At 39.8% G+C, this 23,892-nt stretch overlaps 1 protein-coding gene across 1 annotated transcript in view; it reads left to right on the top strand.

Moving 5' to 3' along the window:
* STK38L (serine/threonine kinase 38 like) overlaps window positions 1-23,487 on the top strand; it is a 51,017-nt gene extending 27,530 nt beyond the window's left edge. The window contains exons 2-14 of the mRNA XM_042795412.1: window positions 1,357-1,501; window positions 3,328-3,379; window positions 4,781-4,903; window positions 5,492-5,575; window positions 8,117-8,240; window positions 8,738-8,892; window positions 9,759-9,861; window positions 10,633-10,694; window positions 12,462-12,579; window positions 12,991-13,114; window positions 15,916-16,011; window positions 17,660-17,751; window positions 19,249-23,487. Of these exons, the coding sequence (XP_042651346.1) occupies window positions 1,368-1,501; window positions 3,328-3,379; window positions 4,781-4,903; window positions 5,492-5,575; window positions 8,117-8,240; window positions 8,738-8,892; window positions 9,759-9,861; window positions 10,633-10,694; window positions 12,462-12,579; window positions 12,991-13,114; window positions 15,916-16,011; window positions 17,660-17,751; window positions 19,249-19,376 (1,395 nt within the window). The 5' untranslated portion in view covers window positions 1,357-1,367 and the 3' untranslated portion in view covers window positions 19,377-23,487. The remainder of the gene's footprint in view (window positions 1-1,356; window positions 1,502-3,327; window positions 3,380-4,780; window positions 4,904-5,491; window positions 5,576-8,116; window positions 8,241-8,737; window positions 8,893-9,758; window positions 9,862-10,632; window positions 10,695-12,461; window positions 12,580-12,990; window positions 13,115-15,915; window positions 16,012-17,659; window positions 17,752-19,248) is intronic.
* Window positions 23,488-23,892: the final 405 nt, after the last annotated feature.

The following is a 23,892-nucleotide window of genomic DNA, read 5'->3' as shown; positions in this document are numbered from 1 at the left end:
TCTTCCTCAGAATCCCCTGGTGAAATAGAAGGATTATGTAAATAATCAAAAGGAAGTGTATGTACTTCTGTGTAATTTTCCAAAACCAACCCTGAAACAGCCTGAACAAAGGAGCATGGGGCTGAGATGCTGCTACTCGTGGCTCCCCTCTGTAAGGCTCTCCTGAAGTGCCTCAGCCCACTCCCAGGTAGGGCAGGTAGTCTTAGGACAAACTGTGCTTTTTTTTTTTTTTTTTAAATAATCTTCCTTGGCTTCCCTAGACCAACTGCAAGGAACTCAGGACTGCCCTAAGAGGTCTTTTCCCAGCATTAAAAGCATTGTTCTAGTACATCCGTATTCTTTGGGTTCAAGATGAAGGCTATCTAAGTGAGCCACCTCTCCTCTTTCCTCTTTCTTCCCACTTTGTAAGTGCTCAGTGACCATGTGCCCTACCTATAAGTAATTTATCTAGATGGGTAATGTATTTACAGCTGCAGAAGAAGATTTCCCCCCCATATTTGAGGATCCAAACACAGGGTAATCTATAAGGAACACCTGTTCCATAAAATGCTCATTTCATCGGTGGCATGACATAAAGGTGGTTGGAAAGGAAGCAAACGGAAAGACTGGTTGCTTAATGGCCTTGTGGTGGGGAAGGGTTTTCTATTCTTAGTGGTTGGTTGTTGCTTTAAAAAACAAACAAAAAAAAAAGCAGCAACAGAATTTTTCCATTTAAAATAACAGCAATTCCATGATTTCGTTTTCATGTGATAATGTCTAGAAATCCATATATAACTGAGCGGCTTTAAAATTTGAAGATATTTGATGGCTGTCTTCTATCCTTGAAATTGCTTCTCCTCTGGATGGGATTAAGGTTTTTGTCTGTTTACACTTTCATTTTATCCTGTCCTTTTGGTAGCACCTAGAATTTCCAGAGTCTGATATTGTCACAGAGTTGTGACATGTCCAGCTGTGGGAGCTGCCTGGTTCTCCCCTCGCTTCCCACTTTTCCTTTCCACGCTCTGCTGCCTCTTCCCTCCCCCAGGCTGGGTTCAAGTCTGCCAGAGGTACATTTTCCTCATTTGTGGACAAGCACTGCTGGGTGAGGTGCCCAAAACCTGCATAATTCTTTGCTATAATCCACCCTTTGTTTTGCCAACGTGTTGTTATTTTTTCAGAGAGTGGGTAATAAGTCCTCCTGCTATCTCAAGATGATTTTATAACGCAGTTTTTAATGGAGTTTCTTATGTCTAAAGAACAGTCCCTTTCCTGTGAATTCTATAGCACCTAAGAATTTGGAGATGGAGTGGGAAAGAGGAATTTTTTTTTTATTATTATTCTTTTAAGTGAGTAATGATTTGACATGCTCTGTTTCAGTACATGTTACCATGGCGATGACTGCAGGGACTACAACATCCTTTCCCATGAGTAACCACACCCGGGAGAGAGTGACGGTGGCCAAACTTACGCTGGAGAACTTCTACAGCAACCTAATTATACAGCATGAAGAGAGAGAAACCAGGTACTGGCTCTGCTTCTTCTCACCCCTCTTCAGCTTTTCTTGCTTGGCTTTTGGCGGTGTTTGTTCAAGGGCACTTTGATCCCCATGCACAGAGAGCAGTTCTTAGTTTTTCTGTACTTGGTAGCAAGGGACTAATCCTTGAAGGGTAGAGTCTACCTTTCAGCTGCTGGCTGTGCTGGTGGACCTGTGAACATCCCCTGCTACCTGCAACAAGAAGTCACTGAGTGACTGAGTACCTCCATTTTTGGCATTCTTATACAATTTAACTCCTCATCAGCTTATTACTACTTTGTGAAAACCACTTTGTGCAGAGTCTTATTTTGCATCACATCTTGAGGTTTCTACTTCTGCGTGTGGGGTTGGTGACCTCATATTCCTCTACATGTGCCACAGGGAATAAACTCTGTGGAGGTAGATGCTGCAGAGCTGCTGATGGGTGGTAACTTGGTTTTGTGCAAGACAGTGGCTCGTGGTGTCTATTCATGCTCTGCAGCATGGAGCTCATGCCAAGACTCATAAACCTTGCAGAAGGGAGTGTATAGGAGGTAGGGAACAGGACTGGTGGTAGAGGTATTTGACAGGGTGATGGGGTAAGAAAACGAGGCAAAGAGCTGGGGGTGGCCTGGGGTGGAAGTAAGGGGCAGTAAAGAGCGCATAGGATTGGTGACAGAGGGTTTGAGAGGCTCTTGGGTGGGCAGGAAGAATTTTGGGGATAATGTAATACTCACCTATAAATTCTTCTTGGGTGGTGTTGGCTGGCACTCCTTGTGTTGGGAGTATGTGTTGGTCATCTCCACTTTAACTTCTCTCATTGGTGCCCAATTCTGCCTTGGGTATGGTGAAGTGCTACTTGAATTAAGTGTCAAAGCACCAAGCATTTGATTATAATGAATGTTGTATTTCCAATTGTCATCAACATGTGAAATTATCATTCCCGTGGTAATATGGTTTTAATTGAGGGGTTTTCAGCTGAGCAGCAGGGTTTCTCTTCATCATACTTAGTCATCATCCCATGTAATTGAGTTACTTCTAGTTAGGAGAATAGATTGTCTACTGAGGGCCTTTAATTTGAGAGATCCTGCTGTACTTCCCGAAGTGCAAAAAGACACCAGCAGCCTGGCACCCAGCCTCCAAACTCTTGGCCACTGCTAGTGGGTGACCAGCTTTCTGGAAGCTGCACTCTGACAGTCATAAAGAAGCATCCCATGGGTGGAAGAAGAGGGGCCCAGTAGACGTGTTGCCACATGCTGACCCCCACCATCTGTGGGGTACTCCCAGGCACCGCTCCCCACCAGCACCAACTGGAGGAGCCCCGGGACCAGTGAGCCCTGGCCCAGGCAGGATACTGGGAGGAGATGATGATGAATCCAAGGGGGTCGAGCAAGGAGAGCAGGACCGGGTGTGTGACCGGGGACAGATCAGCAAGGCTGAGACTGGGTGAAAGCTAGAGCTGGCTGAGGTTTTGGAGGTAGAGCTGAGATAGAAGTGGTGAAAAAGAGCTCTTTGTTTTGACTGGCAATCCTAATTGATAAAGCCAGCCTTACTTCAACAAGATTATATGAAGAAATATAAGATTAATTGTATGTTTGGACCTTTAAAGCCTAATTCTTCAAATACATAAGTATGTGCTTAAATTTGCTTGTGCATTTTCAACAGCTTTAGTCACAAGAGTAAATGGCTGGAGTGGGCAGTAAGTCTTCAAACTTCTGTTTGAGGCAAATTCCTTGGTGTCTGGAGTATGTGAAGCAAAGACATTGTCTTGCTGTAGCTGTGTTTATTTTTAATAAATAATAGAAAAAGCAATCTCCTGTTTCTTCCCTTTGCAGGCAGAAGAAGCTAGAAGTGGCTATGGAGGAGGAAGGCCTTGCAGATGAGGAGGTAAATACTACTTAAGTACTTTAAAGAGACTGCTTTGCCTTTGTCACACTACTTCAAATTGGCACTTGAGGAGCCTACAGAAACATTAGCTAGCATGACATTAAGTTTTGTTTCGTAAATGAATGTTGCCCCTGTAAATAACTTGTCTATTAGGGAAGCTGTGAATGATACTTGCAATAGCTAAGGCTTTTCATGCCACCCTTAGTCTTTATGAGACATATGGCTGCAGCAAGTAGATAGCATGCTTTTCAAAGATGAAAATTGTTTGCCATTGTATTTAGCAAGAAAATAAGGTGCGATGCTCTTGGAAGAAGTGGGTAGAAAGCAAAGTGCTGAACCATTTTTTCCTGACTTAAAACAATGAACTAGGCACACCATTGCTCCATTTGGATATAGGTGAGGAGGGATCTCTGTCCAGTTGGCAACTCTCAGAACTTTGGACAGTAAGTTGCTTTTCTGAGGTCCATAACACCATGGCTGCTGGTACTGCCCTCAGGATAGGCAGGGAAATAAGTAGGAACAGTGCCTCAGTCATTTCTGAGTCGGTGGCTGCCACGACTCTGGGAAGAAGGAAAAGCAAGCATGGGTGCGTAATGCCATCTTGTGGTTTTAAACGAAGCCATCATCCTAGTACAAAATCTGGCAGGTACCCGATCGATGGATCTTGTTAGCAGCCTCTGAGATCATCTCAGCACCTCTGGGAGCATAGGTCTGTGTTTGCCTTCTCTCCAGGTGAATCCCACTGACATTTTTATAGAACAAAACATATGACAGGATTTGGACAGATTTTTTTTCTTTCAGCTACAAGTGTTTGCCTGCCATGAACCAAATGGATTTTGCTATAGATAGTGTAAGTTGGATTTCTGCTGCCTGTTAGGCTCCTTTTTACTTGTCATCACTCTTCTTGGTGGGGTGCAAGTTTCAGCTTTTACTGATCCTTCACATTGCCTAAAAACAAGAGTCCTTGCCTCAGCTAGTGGCTTTGGCCTTTGGACTGATGTACTTTGAACCAGTATGATTTTTTTTTTGCATTATTTTTTTATTACTGTTTCTTTATATCTAAGTAATTAAAAAAACAAACCAACCCAAACAAACAAATAAAAACAACCAAACAAAAAAACACAAACAAACAAACGAAAAAAACCCACAGAACCAACCAAACCAAAAAACCTGAAACCAAACAACTACCCCCCCACACACACAAAAATGTTAAACTGGCCTGAGGCCTCTATATAAAAGACTGTGCTCATGGAACATAATTTGAGAAATTCAGAAAGGTGTTTCCTTTTACATTTTCTCTGCAATCCTAATGGAAGAGAGAATACTTCACAGGAAGGGATATTGTATATCTTGACTTTCTACTGTCAAATGACTTAAATTTCTGCATATGTGTTTCCTTAGAAAAAACTGCGCAGGTCACAACATGCTCGCAAAGAAACAGAGTTTCTGCGACTGAAGAGGACTAGACTTGGCTTGGATGACTTTGAATCTTTAAAAGTTATAGGAAGAGGAGCATTTGGAGAGGTTTGTGGCATTCTTGCTCGAACAGGATATTAAAATTGGGTTGAACATTAAAATGAAACATTTTAATTACAGAATAAAGCATTCCAGTTGGGGAGTTCTATTGCAGAAGAATAGCTATTTGAGTAATTGTGCAAGAGCGGCAAGTCCGGTAATGAATTACGTGCATAGATTTCTCAAGGCCCCTGGAAGGGCCCTTAGTTTGCCACAGCTTCCCAAACTGATGTCCACGTGGCCCACTGAAATGATGGATTTGCAGTTGCACAGTTCCTCTCTGTAAACATGTTCCCTGCCCTGTGTCATATCACAGTTGTATCTGCTCCTGAATTTTAGCATACACAATCTCACAGCTACCTGGAATTTACTGTGCCTGCTAACTTTTCCTAAAACAATTACTACTTCAAACTATCTGTTCGTCACTAGTGTTACTGTTGTACGTGGTGTAGAAAGATTTCTTTTTTCCATGTGTTTTTAAATGTTTAACAAAAGAACTTTTCCCTGCCAAGCAATCTTGAGCTCTCCAGTAGATTCCACACTGGGATTTAGTTTCTGAGCTAGAGAAGATTGATTGGGTTAACTTTCTCATTATAGGTACGCCTTGTTCAGAAGAAGGACACAGGTCATATATATGCAATGAAGATACTAAGAAAAGCAGATATGCTGGAGAAAGAGCAGGTTTGTGTTGTATAGGTCCCCAAGTTCTTTGTGGCAGATACTATTTGGTCATACTGTCCACTTCAAAATCCCCAATAATGGTGTAGTAGTCCAAAGCATCAGTAGAGTTGCTACCACAATACAAAAGAATAAGTAGAAGTTGGGAAATAAGGTCCTGTAACAGCATTTTTTAAAATGCTTTATTTACAACCAATTTGGAATAGTGACAAAGATTTTTCTTTCTCCCATCCTTTATCAGTGCAGGCTTTATAGTACTTAATCTGTAAAATTGGATTTCAAGGAAAATGCTTCTTGAAAAGTAATAGTGTGCCAAAATAAAAACTTAGAGTATCTGATGTTTTCTTTTGATGGTTATATACCAACAGATGTCACATTGTTCACTGGCTTTTTTTTTGCTTTTTAGCTGGGTCTTGTTGGTCCGGTTTGGTTTTTGCTTTTACTTTTTAGTTAAAAATTCACTGCTAATTCCTGGCAGGACACAGCAAGTACTTTAGTACCACAAAGCAAAGAAATCAAGTGTAGATGTCTCAAGTAAAAGGGCAGACAGAAGAGGACTTCTCCTTACCAGCCCAAACCTTACCCATCATTTGTTCTTGTGTTATATTTCCCTGCAATAGTACTTGTACTTCATTTTTTTTTTTCCTGGTGCAGACTTTTTGTCTCCTCAAGCCCATGCCCTGAATATAGGGAACCAGAAGAGCAGCATGTTCTGCACAGCAGCCAGGATGTGTGTGGCCCTCTGTTTGAAGCCCTGCCCCCCATTTCATAACCTGATGTGGCAAGGAGGCTGAGCTCACACTCTCCATTTAGTTTGGGATGGTAATCTTTCCTGCAGAGTGTTCATCTGCTGTAATTTTCATTGCCTGGTTTGTTCAGTGTAAAGAAGCAGAGGACACAAAAACAAGAAAATGAAGGGGTTTTTTCAAGCCTGAGAGATATCCTGGCTGGTTTTTAAGCAAGGTTTTAATATTATATGTTATAGGTACATTGAGAAGTGGAAGGTGGAAAGAAATATTTTCTAACGAGAATAGAATAGAGCTAGATAAACCAAAGTTTGAGTCCCTACTACAGAGAGAGAACCCATTGCCCTGTGAAAAGAGCACATACATGTAAAGATGTTCCTGGCCAGTGGAATTGAGGAAGAAATGCAGAAGACTTTGCTGCTTATTGGAAATGGCCCTCAAAGCTGGAATAGTGGAAAATATCTTCTCTCCAGAAGTTGCTTTCTGGTGTATGAATAATGAAAATCTTACAGCTGTCAAGAAATACTTTTTCATGGATGTCTTTCATTTGCCTTCAGGATACAAGCACATTCTAGTGAAACACATAGCAGTCCTCCAATATCCATTATTCTTAGTTTCCCGTGAATTCACGGGGTAGCAGCTCTCTGTATATTTTTCAAAGCCTCAGCTGGGGCTGGAATATCCTGAGCAAGGCCAGATGTTCCCAAACTCTCTTGCCCAGGACCAGCATTGCAGCAACAGTGGCCATATCAGTTCTGGGCCAGCTTCATGCATGTCACTTGGAGGAATGGCTCCATCTTCGCTTCCCTTTCCCCACCACTAAAATAGCCCAAGACCCTTACCATTTTTACACGGCTTCAGTACTGGCTACTGTGCTCATTGCTATCTGCTGTCATCTGTAAGGGCTGAAACTCATCCCAGCCCCTTTTCCCAGTCAGCCAAGACACTTGCCGCGCAGTTCGAGTAAGGTTTGCCATGTCCGCGCATAGGGGCGGTCTCTGTGTCCCATCAGCAGCGTGCACCGCGTGGGTTTGGGAACCAGGCAGCAGTTCACTGGAAGCTGGGCGTTTCTCTCTTCACAGAGATGGAGAAACTGGGGTTTGCAGGAAGTTATTAGTTTAGGTGCTCTGTCACTCTTGCTAGAGAAGATTCCCTGGGCTTATCTTGCCAGGTTTTAACTGTAAGGTAGCTGTATAGAAGTAGCCATTAGCTCTTTGTTTCTTTGTATACATATATGAGAAATCTGGTAGCTTCTGACAGTAATTATAAAGCAGCTACCATTTTACCTCTTGGTTCTTGCATTCTTTAAGACCAGCTCTGGCCCATTCTAATAATTTTGTCAGTATTTGCACCTTGAGTTGCACATGAAATTTTTGTCTGAGCTTACAGTAGGGACACTACTGTATAACGTTCTGTCATGCTCAGCTCTAATTTTTTTTTTTTTAATGCTCCTATTTCATTTTAGGGTATAGTATAAAAGGGAATTGCACTTTTCCACCAGCTTTGTCAGTTTTTTTCAACAAACAAAAACAGCTTAAGCCGTGCTTTGTGTTTCTAGAGATTGCTTCTGCAAAGTTGTGTGAATGGTTATTTTCAACGTTAACTTCTGTGGGTTTTCTGGTGGGTATTTTGTGAGGACATTGTAGGATCTAGTAAAATATTAAAAATATGAGCATGAAAAATAGCTTCTTTGCTAAAGATCATGAAAATATGTTGTAGGACTAGGAATATAACATGGTGTTCCTTGTTGAAATATTTAAATTGTCCTTTAATAATAGTAATTTTAAAAACATTTTAGGTGGCCCATATCCGAGCAGAAAGAGATATTTTGGTTGAAGCAGATGGAGCCTGGGTAGTGAAAATGTTTTACAGCTTTCAGGATAAAAGAAATCTTTACCTGATCATGGAGTTCTTACCTGGAGGTAAGCTGTACGTTGTGGTGTACTTCTTCCTTAGTTTTTGTCAGCTTCATAAAATGTTAGAAACAAGCATGCTGTGTAATTTGTGATAATAAAAATTTTAACGCTGTCTTAAACAGAAGTCTCAGTAATGTAACCTTTCCTGATTTTTAGGGGAAGGAGAAAGGTTATGAAGGGGTGATAAAATAGATTTGGATTAAATAATTATTCTAATCTAATATTCTGCTTTTTACTGCTGAATCTATTAACAGTAAAAACAAAAAAAAGCTCTTGTTTAAACAGTTTATTAAAATTACTATTTAAGATTTTCAGCAGTTTTACATGCAGTTTACTGAAAAAGTATGTTGGGTTTATAGGTCCTTGCAGTAATAGTTTTATAATTAGTAGCTATAAGGCCAGTTACAAAGTTAAATTTGGATTCTACTGGGGTTTTGTGTAGAATTAGTCTTGTGATTAAAATGTTCTGATTTCTAAGCTGTATTTTTCTTCTCTTTGATTAGGTGACATGATGACCTTACTAATGAAGAAAGACACGTTATCAGAAGAGGAGACACAGTTTTACATTTCTGAAACTGTGTTGGCCATAGATGCTATTCACCAGCTGGGTTTCATCCACAGAGATATTAAACCAGATAACCTTCTGCTGGATGCCAAGGCATGTAATGTGCATGTAAACTGCCTATACTTTAAACATCTCGGTCTGCAGATAATGCCATTTATAGAGGTGATGATCAGTGGGAACCAGTAGTGCCACACCAATGATTTAAACTAGCTGGAGTAAAGGCAGAAAATGGTGACTATCTTTTCCTTGTAGAACACCAATATACTTAAAGTAAAACCACCTTTGTCTGTTGTTGGAAAGTCCTTTGAAGACTTTTAAGGCAAGCCTTTATCCTTTGAAGGCTTTTAAGGCAAGCCTTTAAGTGAGAAAAGACCCACTTAGCGTGTCCAGATGTTCTTAATCGTACACATTAAAAACTGATACACTTAGTTACTTCAAGATGAATGAAAGCATGAAACGTTCAGACAATGATAAATAATTGGTTCAGTTCTTACAGTTACCTCGTTTTATTACCTGCTCACCAATGGAAACACTGTTTAACTACAGTGAGCCATGAAGTAGACACAGTAAGCATCCTACACAAGCCTGTAGACTATCTACTATCAATATCTGGAAACCTAGTTAAAGCCAGGTTACCATCAGAATGAAACAAAGGAATTTTGTCCTGAAGGCTTTCTTGGTGTCAGTATCCAGTTCAAAACAAAACCAGGCAAACTATCTGCCCTCAGCTGTTGCAGAATTGTAGATGTAACCATTCCTAGGGGGCAATAACCTACTTGAGAGAAAACACGCTCTCTCAGTACACTGAGATTCAGTCATTATTTGCTTATTTGTGCTGGATTAGGTAGTCCTGTGCAAGTCCATCGTGGCCTCAGAAGGCACATGCAGTTATTAAAACTGTCTTTTTCAAGCACTACCTTTCTAAATTATGTTTTCGTCTTCTCTTATTTTTCTTTTAGGGTCATGTAAAACTGTCTGATTTTGGGCTATGCACAGGTTTAAAGAAAGCTCACAGAACAGAGTTCTACAGGAACCTTACACACAACCCACCAAGTGACTTCTGTAAGTATAAGGTGTCCCAGTTAAATGTTCAAATAGTTTTGAGCTGCAGCTATGCCACAGCATAATTTATTTCTGCTGGGATAAGCAAGATTGGTCAGGCTGATTGCATTTAATTAGAAAACTGGAAAGGCATGTTCCCTGGCACATGAAAACACTTCACAGGAAAGAAACTATGATTTTGCAGTGTTAATGCATTTCTGCAGATTTGTACACAGATACAAATACACATAATATAATATATCTATATTTTAATGTATTTTTCATAACAACATTAGTGAAGTTAGAAACACTTTTTCAGAAGGAACAAGGGTTTCATGTGCCAACTTAAGTCAGTGACAATCTCATTAAGCTTTTCATAAGAGTAAAGTTATTCATCAACATGCCTTGATGACATATCCCCATTGGTGTGTTTTTCCACAAATTTAAAATTCTTCTGGAGTTCTCGAATTCTTCACTTTTTGCTTAAAAAAACATCACCCTTATCTGAATATATGTTGCCAGCTGCAACAATAAGTGCTGCTGATCTCAGATCAATCTGTAAAACTTTTATCAAGTTCTAATTTAGAATTGCTGATCATGTGTCCTACTTACATGACTTTCAGCTGCAAATTGGACTGTAGTTATTCATTATCATTTTCCCATCTCCAGTTATAATCAAGTATTTGTTTCTAGACATCTTAAAGATACAAAATAATCATTCTTTGAAAACAGAATGTTATCTTTTAATTCTCACAAATGCATTTATTATCTAATAACTGTTTTGTAAATTAGCATTTCAGAACATGAATTCAAAGAGAAAAGCAGAAACATGGAAGAAGAACAGGCGACAGCTGGTGAGTTAATAAAACTGTTTTGGGTTGGGTTTTCTTGCTTTTAAACTATTTACAGAAAATGCTAAATAAAAAGTCAGCATTAATGCTACTGGTTTTTAAAAACTGAAAGACCATCATCCATTACAGATGTCATTCTCTACAAGCTTCCAAAATTGCAAATAACTCAAGAACGTGGTCTAGTGATTCCAGTAGTGGAATAGCTCAGAGATCAGGGCTGCTTTGTCTCTTCTCAGAGCTGTGACTAGCAAGACCCTGCTCTTCTCTCTGCCTTTGTTTCCCTTATGAGCATCTGGACTAATGAACCTCAGGTGTCAGCAACCACGTAGCAAAGCTGTATCTTGAGTTTGTCTCCTGGAATGACGTGGTATTGACACTGTGTGTGAACTCCTGGGTTTAATTCCTGCAGTTCAGTATCACAAGAAGACGCGTAGCTGCGTGGCTTTTTCATAGAGCTGTGGGGAAAACTTGTTTGTCCTTCTGCTGGACAGGAATACAATGGAAAGGCAGTGGAGAGTATTGGCACCGGAGTGCTGCAACGTGGGTTTATAAAGAATGGTTAAGTAATAAAGGGAGTTCTGGCATTAACTGTATCAAAGGAAAGTATCTGTCAGCCATGGGATTTCAGAATTTCAGCCCTGCTTGTGATTTTCACCAAATAGTTGCAAAAACCTCAGCTTTCAAATTTTGGAACATTTTATTTTGCACACTCTGTTTAAAAAGTGATATGCTGCAGTATTTCCAAAAAGCTTTTGGGTTGTTTTCTCTTTCCTCATGAGACATAATGAGTTTACATTGCAATCATGCTGCCCGATAGGGGCTGTATTTCACACCCTTATTCCTGCTTGGAGTTAGATCCCTGAAAAAACGACATCTCCAGGTCAGTAAAGACTGACATGGTAGAACTGTGTGGTGAAGCTAGATGAATCACAAGACAGTCCAACACAGAGAATAAAAGGCCAGACTGACAACTTGTATCAACAGTATTTGAAAAGGACCCATATTCTTGGTTTATCACTGGTTCAAAACTAAATGTCTTGGGTCTGTTCAATGAAATTAAGTGTTTTGCTTCTGGTCAGACAAACAAAAGTAAAAGCTTTTTCTGGCAAAACTGTTTTTGGTGGACTTCTTTGGTTTTGTAGGTTTTTTGCTGGGTTTTGTTTTTTGTTTCCTTCCCTACCCCATGCAAAATTTTCCATCAGTAAAGAGAAATTCCCAAATAACTCAAGATTTAGTCATTAGCCAGAATCATCTAGGCTGCACATTTAAAAGTTTTTAAAAGGATACAGTCAGGGTCCAGTAAGAGCTCAAATTAATTTTTCAATACAGCCAAGGTAATATATGGAATACATGGAGCAGCTAGTGTATGATGAGTGTCACACATGGGGATCTACCTCTGGCTATCTCTTTTTTTTTAAAAATAAACAAACAAACCCCAAACAGAAACTACAATAACAACAGAGCTTTCTGAGTGTTTTAGTAATGCAGTTACCTGAAACTTTAGCGAAGATGACTTTCTGATATGGCAGTGGAAATATTCGATGACTTTGTCACATTTAGGAGGATGATTTCTATTTACTTTCAAGGTTCTCTGTGCTTATTCATCTAAAAGTATAATGTTCTTGGGATTTAAGATACTGTGAATTCTCAAATTAAGCATTCTTGTCCATCCAAATAACAAGATCCTATATGTGAATCCCCAGGAAAAGGTTTTGCAAAGTGTGAAAACACAGTATTTATCTTTTAAAGTGCTTATTCTTTTTTTCCCAGGCATATTCTACTGTTGGAACCCCAGACTATATTGCACCAGAAGTATTTATGCAGACTGGGTACAACAAGCTGTGTGACTGGTGGTCTTTGGGAGTGATTATGTATGAAATGCTAATAGGTATGTTAAAGACCCCAACTTAAGAATCATTCAGAGGCTTCAAAGGTAACAGGGGTCCATTAGTTCACCGAGTCTGATCCCTGGCATGGGGGAGGTACCAGAATTTCATTCAGTTCTACCTGAATTAAGCCTCCAATTCAGCTTCCAGAAAACCTTGAAGTCCTCCCATCTTTTCAAGAAGACAGCAAGAGATAATGCCTCTGTTAGTTGTTTCAGTGAGTAACTTGGTCACTATTAAATGTTTCTGAGGGTCAGTCTCATTACTTAGAAGTTACAAAATAACCTTTAATGTTGCATTGCAAAAGAGAAAACTTTTGGCTAGTACTACTTGTTAGATTTGAGCGCAGCAGAGGCCCAGGTCACTTTCCTCTTTTGGGAAAAGCTTGTTAATTTTTCCATTTGTTTGTGCAGGGTATCCACCTTTCTGCTCAGAAACGCCACAAGAGACTTACAGGAAAGTTATGAACTGGAAAGAAACGTTGGTATTTCCTCCAGAGGTGCCCATTTCAGAGAAAGCAAAGGATTTAATTCTAAGGTCAGTAACCAAGCCCATTTCTGGTCACTCACCCAGCCATAGTTACCCTCCATTAGGTTAACTTCCCCTTCTGCATGAAGGAAGCTTTAGATTGGAGGGACAGTTGGTTTATTCTGTCGCCATCCTTGATGGACTTCTTTAGTCTTTTTCCCTTTGCCGTTTGTTTAACGTGAAGGAATAAGTTGTAACGATCTGGATTTGTGCCATGGTATCAGGAGAAACAGAACAGACAAGGGGAAAGAAAAAATATCAAGACACAATTCTTCTCAGAGGGAACTAGGAAATAACCGTTTGCCAGCATTTAATGAACGGAACAGAAATCTCTGGATGTTTTGGATTTACTCACTTTTTCCAAAATTACAGTTGTTAATCCTTTCAATTTGCGTTGAAGTTTTTGCAAGGTGTTTTGGTGCCAAGGTCTGGCAGAAATGCTCTTTGGTGCTGGGAGGTTTCAGGGGGGGATGTGAGTTTTGGCTTTTTTGGTTTTTTTCCTCCTGAAGATAATATTACAAGCTTGCACAATTTTGTTACAGGCAAAAAGGGGAATGTACTTCATAGGCAGAGCCACGAACTAGAATTAATTATTAGACCAAGCAGTGTTCCAGTAGCATAAAACAAACAGAACAAATACAACAAACAATTATCCTCAATCCAGTTACAGTGATACTAGCATTTCAAATTATTTAATTATTGCTAATCCTCATTAATAAGTTTGTATATAACAGTACTATTATGTTTTCATTATCTGTTTTTCTAATGTTCTGCTTAACCTCTTCTGCATGTTGTCAGCATCCTGAGCTCTTTGCTGGAAAGAGTATACAGTATTGCTGCTGAGGATTTTTTCCTCCTCAGTCTTGGCTGTGTCTGGGGCATTTATAGATATTTCAGGCAGTTTCTTTGTTAACATGTCTTGCTCATGAATTTACTTATACAATGACTACTTGAATTTATTAGTTTGTTGTTTTTGGTTTTTTTTGTTTTGTTTTGTTTTTTAAATAGGGTAAAACATCTTTAGTTATAGACAATTTACTAAAATGAGGTCAAAACAGCACGTTAGGCAACAAACACCTGGCCATTGGGTACTTTGTCCATTACAGCTTGGACAAGTTAAACAACTTACATTTCAACTTAAAGGAAGTTGCAGACAAAGCTAAAGTTTGTTTATTTTTATGGATATAGATAAAACCAATCTAAAATAAGCTCAAGTTCAAACAAAGCCTGACAAATCCTGAGACCTGGTCTGGCTAACTGTTGTTACAAGGTTTGAAGTCTATTATTAGTACTTGGCATCAAGCAACTGGCTGGGCTGCAGTAGAAATATAAGCAGGTTTTTTTTTCCTCAAGTGACACTCAACTACAAATAAAAGAACATTACAGTCTAAAATTTGAGACAGTTTATAGCCTAACATGCTACATTACTAAATTGCCTGCTGAAATTTTCAGTAACTAGCAAGAAGGGGACCTTTTTTGTATTGCAGTGTATTGATGTGAAAAGTGCTTTGTGAATCTGGATGATGTGATTGTGTGGAGAGATTGAGTTCAGGATAACTAAATCAACAATGAAAGGCTTTGCTCATCTAGGCGAACAGGATTTCATTTAACAAAAGCCAGCTGACTTTCAGATCAACAGGAGGCCCCTGTCCCTATGCTACCAAGAACTCCTCATTTCCAGGAGGTCGTCAGGTGACTCCACACTTGGCAAAGACCCAGCTTTTTGTTTGACATGGGTGTCTTTTCCTGTTATTGTAATCCTTCCTCTGTGTCACTGTTGACACCTTTTGCCATCCTCAGAGATACTGCAAGGACATTGTAAAAATATAAATCCCTTTTGTATGTGTTAGCAAAGACATAAGATAGCTAGGATTTCATGAACTCCTAGGCTAAGCATTGGCATGTTCACCATCTCCTTGATGAGATACTTCAGAGTCTTTTCCAGACAGCTAGGCATCAGTCCAGAGAAGGGTCGGCATCCACTGCTCCCTGGAACAAATCCCTGATGCCACTGAGTTGCTGTCAGAGCTTCCACCTCCCTATTTTTCTTCTTTAGGATTTCACACTTGTCCTTCTTGATGTTTTTCTTCCTGCCTACTTGAGCAGGTAACAGTCCCCATCTCAACAATCCTATCTGTCTCAAATTTCACCTTTTTCTTCTTATTTGACTCTACAGACTTTCTCACAGCTACTCTCATAAATTGACAATTTCTTCTGGAGCCTGAGCTGAGGTTATGCAGCCTGGCCATATCAGAAATAGGCCCTGGGTCTTTTTACTACCAGCACTTGGCCCTCTAAGGAGAGGGAAGAAGGGGTGACAGAGAGAATAGTGACATGGCATGTTCTGAATGTGTCTGGCTCATTGTAGTTCCAAAATGTGACATTGGAGAGTAGTCCTATTTCACAAAGTTTATCTGTTCCTGTTATTTTGACTTTGAAACTTGGACTTTAAATAGTTGAGAACGTGCAGAGCAGTTTTCAGTGCAGGGACTTAAGCCTCTGTTCCACACTAATCTTACAGGGCTGGAACTTGCAGCAACTTTTCACAGACCTTGAATATGGGGATGCAACAGTTTACAAAAGGTGTAAGTCACTGTCATCATAGCTTTTTGTTTTGGGACTCTTAACAACATTCTGCTTCTACTATTTCCCTTCTCCCCTAGATACAGGGGGCTGCTTTTACGTTACCCAAAGTGATGCAACAATTTGAAAGAACTTCCTCAAATTCCTGATACAAGATACCATGGCAGTTTTATTTGCTGTTGCTTCTGTCTGCATTTATTGTAACATTTTCTTTTCTGCTTTTTCAGGTTTTGTATTGATTCAGAAAATAGAATTGGTAGTAATGGAGTAGAGGAAATAAAAAGTCATCCGTTTTTTGAAGGAGTGGACTGGGGACATATCAGGTATATATAGATATACACATTTTAGAGAGAATAAAAGCCATGAAAGCAGGAATTTCATGTACTGTCATGTCAAAGATAATTATTTTCAATTTATCCTTTATTTTGAAAAGCAGCTACTAGCTGTAGGTGCATGACAGCGAAGGTTTTCAGGCCTTGCTGGCATTCATAGATCTGATCAGAGTTTAACTGTCTTGAGATGCCTCAGATTGCTTCAGAGTGCCCAGGATGGAAAGAAATTGTGGTAGGGTGGCTGTGCTATTCCTGATGTATGCTCTGATATCAGCAGAGAGCTCCTCTTCCAGTAGTAGCGGGCTCTGCAGCTATTGCTATAATTGACTTTTTTTGTAATAGGAGCACAAGAAAAGCAAACTCTATTCCAAAAATGCAGGGGAAATAGATGAATGAAGAGGAGAGGCAGCAAGTAGGAAGAAAACACAGGGCATGTCTTTACTGCACGCTGCAGATACTACACCTGAGTGAACCGGTATGTCTGCAGAGCGCTGGGCAGAGGCACTGGCTCACCTCAGTCGCAGCCTCTGTGGCCAAATTCTGCTGGGCCAAGCCTGGGTAGAGGGCCTGGCCAAGGCAGGTGTACCAGTTCCAGCCTGAGCTTGTGCCTGCAGATGCTGAGCTACATCTGCTCGTACCCAAAGTGGTGACACCTTTAGAGCAGACTTCGGTGGCCCACAGATACTTTCGGTTGAAATGATGGCTACTGTTCAGCCCCCTTTAAGGTAGTCTGCTCTTTCAGTAATACTGCAGTTTTCTACATAAAAATCCGTACTGTGGGCATGTGATTGTCCATCTCTTGTACTTCTCATTTCCTCTGGTGCAGAAAGCCTCATTTAACTTTCCAGCGTGGGAGACATTAATAAGCAGCAAGAGAAGTAACATATCTGTGCGTGCCACATTTGGTGAATTGGCAGAATGGTTTCCCCTGTTCCACCCAGAAATAGATTTAATTGTAATAATTACAACCGTAATAAGTTTACAGATGTAAATTAATGACTTTCCCACAGCACTGTGTTCCAGTTTGAATGCTTTTGTGGGACAGATTGCTTAGGCAGCTTCAAAAGCCACCTTAAAACTTCTTAAAGGGCTGCCTAATTGCTGAGCTAATAAAGCAGTAACATGTCAGAGCCAACTGATTTTGGATGAGGGATACTGGCAACTGAGTGTAAGAAATAGGAGCTACAGTCGAAAGGGATTTGGAAGAGGTCCAGGCTGATGAGTGCTGGAATTGTAAAGTGACACATGGGATGGTTCCAAATGCAAGTGAAATCCTGCTCAGCTGGGTAGGCTGGGTTTATGAAATGAAGGTAACCACAGTGGTTCTTGGTGACAACCAAGACTGTAGCGATAGCTATGTGGCAGATAGGTGCGGAATGCTGTTTCAGTTAATGGGAAAATTGTTTGCCCTGAGTTTGCCAAGAAGATACTAATGCTAGATAGGAAACCAATAAATGTCCCCACGATGTCAGCAGAGGCAATTCAGGTACATCTGTGATGGACTCTGTGGAACCTTTGGGCTTAAGGGGATATGCTTTAGATTAAAGGGATGTTGTAACTGTAGAAAGCTAACTTAAAACCGGAACTTCATGTATCTTTTCCTAGTATTCACTATTCTGGCATTTATTTCTATTTGCAGAGAAAGACCAGCTGCAATCCCTATAGAAATCAAAAGTATTGATGATACTTCTAACTTTGATGAATTTCCTGAATCTGATATTTTACAGCCAGGTGAGACTGCCGTTTTAAATTCCAAATTTCTTTCTATGACATGCCAGAATATTCCACATATGCTTTTGTTGTTTATATATTTTTATAACCTAATCAAGGTAATATACAGACTTGATCTAGAGACTTTCTTTCGAATACAAATGTAAACTTATCATCTCATAGTTTCTACATCCTTAGAACTTTGGAGGGAAAAAAAATATCCCACAGATTTAAACAGTTAAATCTATTAGTAAAAATGGTTTGCATATATCATGAGCATAGAAAACAGTACAGTTTTCTACCATACAGTCTTTCTAAGCAGATTCTGGTAAAACATTATGCACTGATTTGCTTTTGATCTTTAATGACTTTTGAGTTTCATGCCAAACATAAATGTTCACATATTTGTGGGCAAAAATTTTCAGACAGATGATTATTTAATGTAGTGATTTATGAACCTGAGTGGCTGTGCAAGTCTTAAGTTTTTTTTAATTGTGAATTTCTATTGGCAAGTAGTAGGAAATTTTTATGCACATAAGGCTTGATTCTCTGACATGCCAAATTCTCCCAGCTCCCACTGTTTTCAATTAATTATTAATGGCTTAAAGATAGGCAGATATATAACAATGACTGATTACAAATAAGTGTAGATGTGCTACCAACCATAAGAATTATCAAAAAGCTGGATTTTTTTTGTTCTGAAATGGCTTTTATTTAATGGTGAGGAATTTTGTCCTTTTAATGCAAAAGCAATCAGCCTCCAGTGCCTAAATTAAGCTGCTTAAGTCCATATTTAGATAATGCCAAGTACATTTGTATTGGTATTGGCATTTCAGACCCACTGAAAACGTTACTGTACAACTAGATACCTAAATACAAGCTTTGATATTGGTGTTTGGCATCTTGAGTTGAAAATATTGTTATAGAACTCCTAAAAGCAGCAACCAGAGAGCTAAATATAGAAGCCCACTGCAGTGGATGTCCATGTGCAACTTGCCAGCCACGTGAACTGTTCATAAAATAAAAGGAGGCTGCACAAGCAGGGAGGGAGTCCTAGGAGACCAACACATGCATGGTGTGTGTAGTTCTCTTGGGAGAACTTGGATACATCTTTTCCTTCTGTTTGTGGTGAGGATAACGCAATATGTATACATGTATTTGTGCATGGAGCTTTCTACATGTTATGTTTCTCTTAACTGTATATCCTGGGGGTGTTTTAGAGGTTCCTGTCAAGGTACAGGAGCTTGTTACACTGTGTAGACATACTAAAAAAAAAACCCAAAACACAAACAGAAAAAAAACTTTTTCTGCTTCAGAGGTATATGCTGAAATCACAACTCTTCTCAGACCATTGACAAAAGGTAACTGACCTGATTAGAAACAGGATTTCTTCAAGGAATTTCTGCTGACTAGGGGAGTAAGAGTTCAGAGCTGTTTATGTCAGTGCTCTGTGAAAAATCCTCTCAGAAGCAGTGCTGGTTTTAATTGTTTGTTTTTACTCTTGTTTCTGAATTCTAGTGCCAAACACAACGGAACCTGACTACAAATCCAAAGACTGGGTTTTCCTCAATTATACCTACAAGAGGTTTGAAGGGCTCACACAGCGTGGCTCGATCCCTTCCTACATGAAAGCTGGGAAGTTGTGAAACAAAACACAAACACACAAAAGAAATACAAACACAAACCTCAGGTAGCTGCATCACCAGACCCGCTTGGCGTTAGTTATCAATACATTGACTCTGGTGCGCATCAATTTCACAAGGAAATTCTACAGGATTAGGATTTCTAAGACTACTACAGGAATTAGTTGGCAGTGCCAGCTGGCTTTTTTTTTTTTTTTTTTTAATATTTGAATATTTTTGTTAACTTTATTATACAAAGGTACTGGAATAAAAGGAACGTACATCCCTTTAACTGCACTGCCTATGTGTGTATAACGGTCAATTATGCCTCTCTGTACTGTGGCTTTGTTTGTACTGTAAACCACCAAATCCACCCAGGAGTAAAACATATCATTTTATGCAGCATTATTGTTATACTGCTTACCTGGTGGGTTTTAGATATGCAGTATAAAAAAACCATTGCCCACATTTGCAAAATTCTCTGAGCAGTTGCTCAAGGGTGTTCCAGTTGTGGTCTGCAGATACCCCATGAGTGTGGCAACACTGAGTTATTTTAAATAGCAGTGTCCTGTGGGTCTGCTTGTACTCTGCCTACCCTTGCTTCTCCCCACTGGAGGGCTTTATCAGCTGATCATCCCTGCTTCTCTTCCTTCCTTTTGCCACTGTGTGGGATGGTGAGACAGTCCTTGTGATATGGCTAGTGGCATTTCTGCTTTAAATGATAGTTGATGGGTATAACTGTTTAAGATGATGATGCCATCATGATGAGTTGCTGTTGGCAACTTCAGGAGAAAAAAGGAATCTGAATAAAAATAATAAAGATTTTTAATGGAGGGGAAAGTTTCTGCTACCAAGTTCTGAAGAGGTGACAGTTTCCAGGACTGCATTCCTGCCTCTGCTGTAAAGCAGCTTGTCCTCTTGCTACTCATAATACAAATAATAGCCTTTTCTGTGGGTGCAAAATGTATTCTAGAAAAGTGATCAAGAAAAGTGATCTGCTGCTTTTTCTTTTTTGTCTCCCTAAGAAGTTCCAGGCAGAAGGGATCCTGCTCAAGGCTTTTCTTTCCAGAATATCCCATAGCAGCCTCTGCCCAGCTAGAGGAAGTGGAGCGCCCCACTAGACTCAGGCTCTCCTGTGGGCTCCATCTTCTTCTAGTACCTCCATCTAACATGGACCATGGGATTACAAAGGATCAGCTGAGTCTGCAGCCCAGTTTCCAGGAACCACAACCAGCTACAACTGAATTGGGCAGAGCATCTAAATGCTACTCTCCCCAGTCTGCAGGACAGTGACAAACCGGCAGCAGAGACGGGTCTCCTCCTCCTAGGTTGAGGAAACCGAAGCAGAAATCCTTCCATAGGCAGGGTATGGTTTTGCTTCTCAGCCCAGCAGCAGTTCAGGACTGAATTGCACTTCTCAAGCAGTTTGCAGTTATCTGGTTACTGGCAAATTTATCTATCTCTCTGCCTGTACTAGCATATTATCTGCAGTATTTTGAATCTTATCACAATAGAGTAGCGATCTTTGGTATAATTTTCTGGTTACAAGAGAGACTTGGAGCAGTGAACAATTCCCCAGTAATTGAACAAGCAGAGTCATTGTTGCTGTCTTCCTCCCCTGAACGCAAGTGGAAGGCACTCTAAACCCTCTGCAACACCCACTGGAGTGAAGCACAGGATGTTTTGGCATCCTTTTGAAGGAAAGACTTCATTAGACTGCCGTTCGCAGCAAAATGGAAGTGACTATTTATAAAACCATTACAGAAATATTTATTGCTGTTAGGCACCATGGTATCAGCTGTTCTGAATTACTTGTATGCTTTAAAAACACACTGGGCTGTTCATCTGCTGCATAAAAGGTCATTTACCAGCAAGATTTCGGTGCATCAGTGGCTTACTGATGTGCATGCCGTCTTCCCCAATCCAACAGCTACTAGGTTCCTCAAGGGCTTCAGTGATGTCTTTCCTTCAATGTTTTGTCTCCCTTCAAGCATCTAATATCTGTTATTTGTACTGCGTTTCTACAAAAAATTTTAGCCTTTAGTTTATCAAAGAGGAGTAGCCAGTACCTCAGGGCCCATCCAGTTTATACAGTGTTATATCAGAACATCGCTAAACTAAACTTTTGCATAGATGCTGGACTTGCAGGAACAGGTCATTGATCTCCCAGTTTTTCTTCTCAGATCTTATACTAATTAACATCCCTTTACTGCTGTGGCAGGATCCTTCAGAAATTCTCCAGTGTTGTTCTTAGCCTTGTCAATGTGGTGAACCTCAACCTGTATCCATCCAAAAACCGTCCCAAACCAGTAACTTGCTTAAATCTACCTTTACACTTTCAGATTTCATTCTGCCAGTGCCTGAGCAGCTTCTGAGGCTTCTCAGGAAAGAAAATTCTTTTTCTAAAGCCTTCAATCCTTTCTACCAAGACAGAGGAGCTTGGGCAGAAACTATCAGAGATGCAAACTTGGCCTCAAAGGACACTGCTATTCAAAAGAGAATTTTTATTAGTTTTCATTTCCAATCTCATTCATGGGGCACTATATGCACCAGAAGTGGAATTCCTGCCAACAACATGTTGCAAAAGACCACAGTAACCCCATTTGCATAATATAAAATGTCTTTGCTTGAACTTGCTAAGACAAGATAAGTTTCATGGAAACTGCAAATGCTCAGTAATACTGGTGATTTTTTTTTTTTCCTGTGGGGTTTGGGGACAGGGAGATAAATACATACTTAATTTAAAGCTATCTATTAAAAAACTATGTCTGTACATACTGGTTTACAAACTTGGGAAAAACCCCAACCGTTATATTTGTAACACTAAAGATAATACTCATTTAAAATTGCGGATGATTAATCATATCAGTGCTCACATAGGAGTTATATCCATAGGGAAACAGCCTGCAGCATATTTAGCATAAACTCCTGTATTGTGGTAGTTGATTTTTTTTTTTTTTAACATAGCATTATTTTAATCAGTAAGTCAAGTTAAACAAAATATTAACTACTGCTTTGAGGATAATACAATTTTTTTTAAAGGTGAAACTGTGACACTGTAATGGATTAAAGAGAACAGAAGGTTCATCTACACTGGCTTTCAAAAAATGGGAGTGCAACATATCTTCTGTTTTGTTATTTTTTTCTTACTCCTTTGGATGGTCGTGTTTTTTCCTTTGGCGATGTTTGTCACTGTGCCATTTATTTTTCTTATTCTTGGAGTACCAAAGATCCTGAAATGGCTTGATGATTGCAACCATGTGAAAATTTATTTTCTGGAAGTATGTTTTATTAACTTTTGTTAAAATGTGGAATTGTGTATGCAAATTACGATCAGAGGTTTGCTGGGAAGTTAACCTATTCCAGCAGGGAAAACTTGAGTGCATCAGTGGAAGTGGTGAGCCTGAATCCAAATTTTGGATCTGAATACCCTGAAACTGGGGCGGAAGCTTGGATCGGGAAACACAGCTGAGCTTTTGCACTTTGTTCCATCTCCAATCAGCATGAGCGAGTGGCCTTAGGTACAGGACATCAGCAAAGGTTGTTTCATGTGCAAAAGGAGTTAAAAAAATTGCCAGCATTCAGAAATTAAATATTGATGATACTGCATTTGCACTGTTAAATTTGCCTTGCTGGAGAGTTATATAAGTGTTATTTTTATAGGTCAGTTGTTAAACACCTGAGCCGTTGCATACAGTATGGAATAATAGCATCTGACGTGGGTGAATTCACCTAAGTGCAAAGGGGCTTGCTGAAAGCTCTCCACACTACTAAGAAAAATGGGCATAAGCAGTACAAAGGGTGTTGTGTCGGCTCCTTCTGAAGAGGTGACTTTCCTCCTCTGCAACAGCAAGTAGGGAATACTGCAGTTTAGCCCGGTTATACTCTAATGCTTAGGAAGTGCTCTCACTTTTTCAATAATATGAGCAATTACAAGCATTGTAACATACTGTACCTTGTCCTTTTAATGTTGATATATTACAGCAGCTCGTTCTTGGAGTCAAAATGGCAACTGCTATATTTTTCCTAGACTGTTTCATTAGTCGTGGTTGGGAAAGTTACATAGAAGCATTATAAAAATTTATATGAGGCTTTTTACAGCATTTGAAAATAAAAGTAGCATTCTTTTTGTAAAGTTGCTGGTTTTATTTTTTCACACAATTGTACTGGATTTGTTTATCTTCCAGAATGGGATTATCTAAGGAATTGAGACGCTGTTTCGTGTAGTCTCATCTTGAATTTCATGGGTGGTGAAAAACCAAGTGTTGCTTCTCTCAATCAGAAAGTAGAGATTACAAAAATTGCTGAACTTGTACCAACTACAGCCATATGAAGCTGCTTCTAAAACCGTTATTGCTCTTCACAAGAGACTTTTCTTCCCTGTAGACCGTAATTTATTCAAGAAAGGCTTTCAGGGGCAGTTTTGTCCTTTGATTCACTGTAGAAACAATTTTGTCCTCCCGTTTCCTGTTCCTTGCTGAGTTTAGAGCAGTGGCAGCAGATACAGCTGTGAAACAGTCGCGTAAAAAAATTATTGCAG

The sequence above is a fragment of the Tyto alba genome, unplaced genomic scaffold, assembly GCF_018691265.1.
Source record: "Tyto alba isolate M040663 unplaced genomic scaffold, T.alba_DEE_v4.0 Super-Scaffold_21, whole genome shotgun sequence".
Taxonomy (NCBI): Eukaryota; Metazoa; Chordata; class Aves; order Strigiformes; family Tytonidae; genus Tyto; species Tyto alba.
Note: the sequence above shows the minus strand (reverse complement) of the source record. Positions and strands in the feature narration are given on the sequence as shown.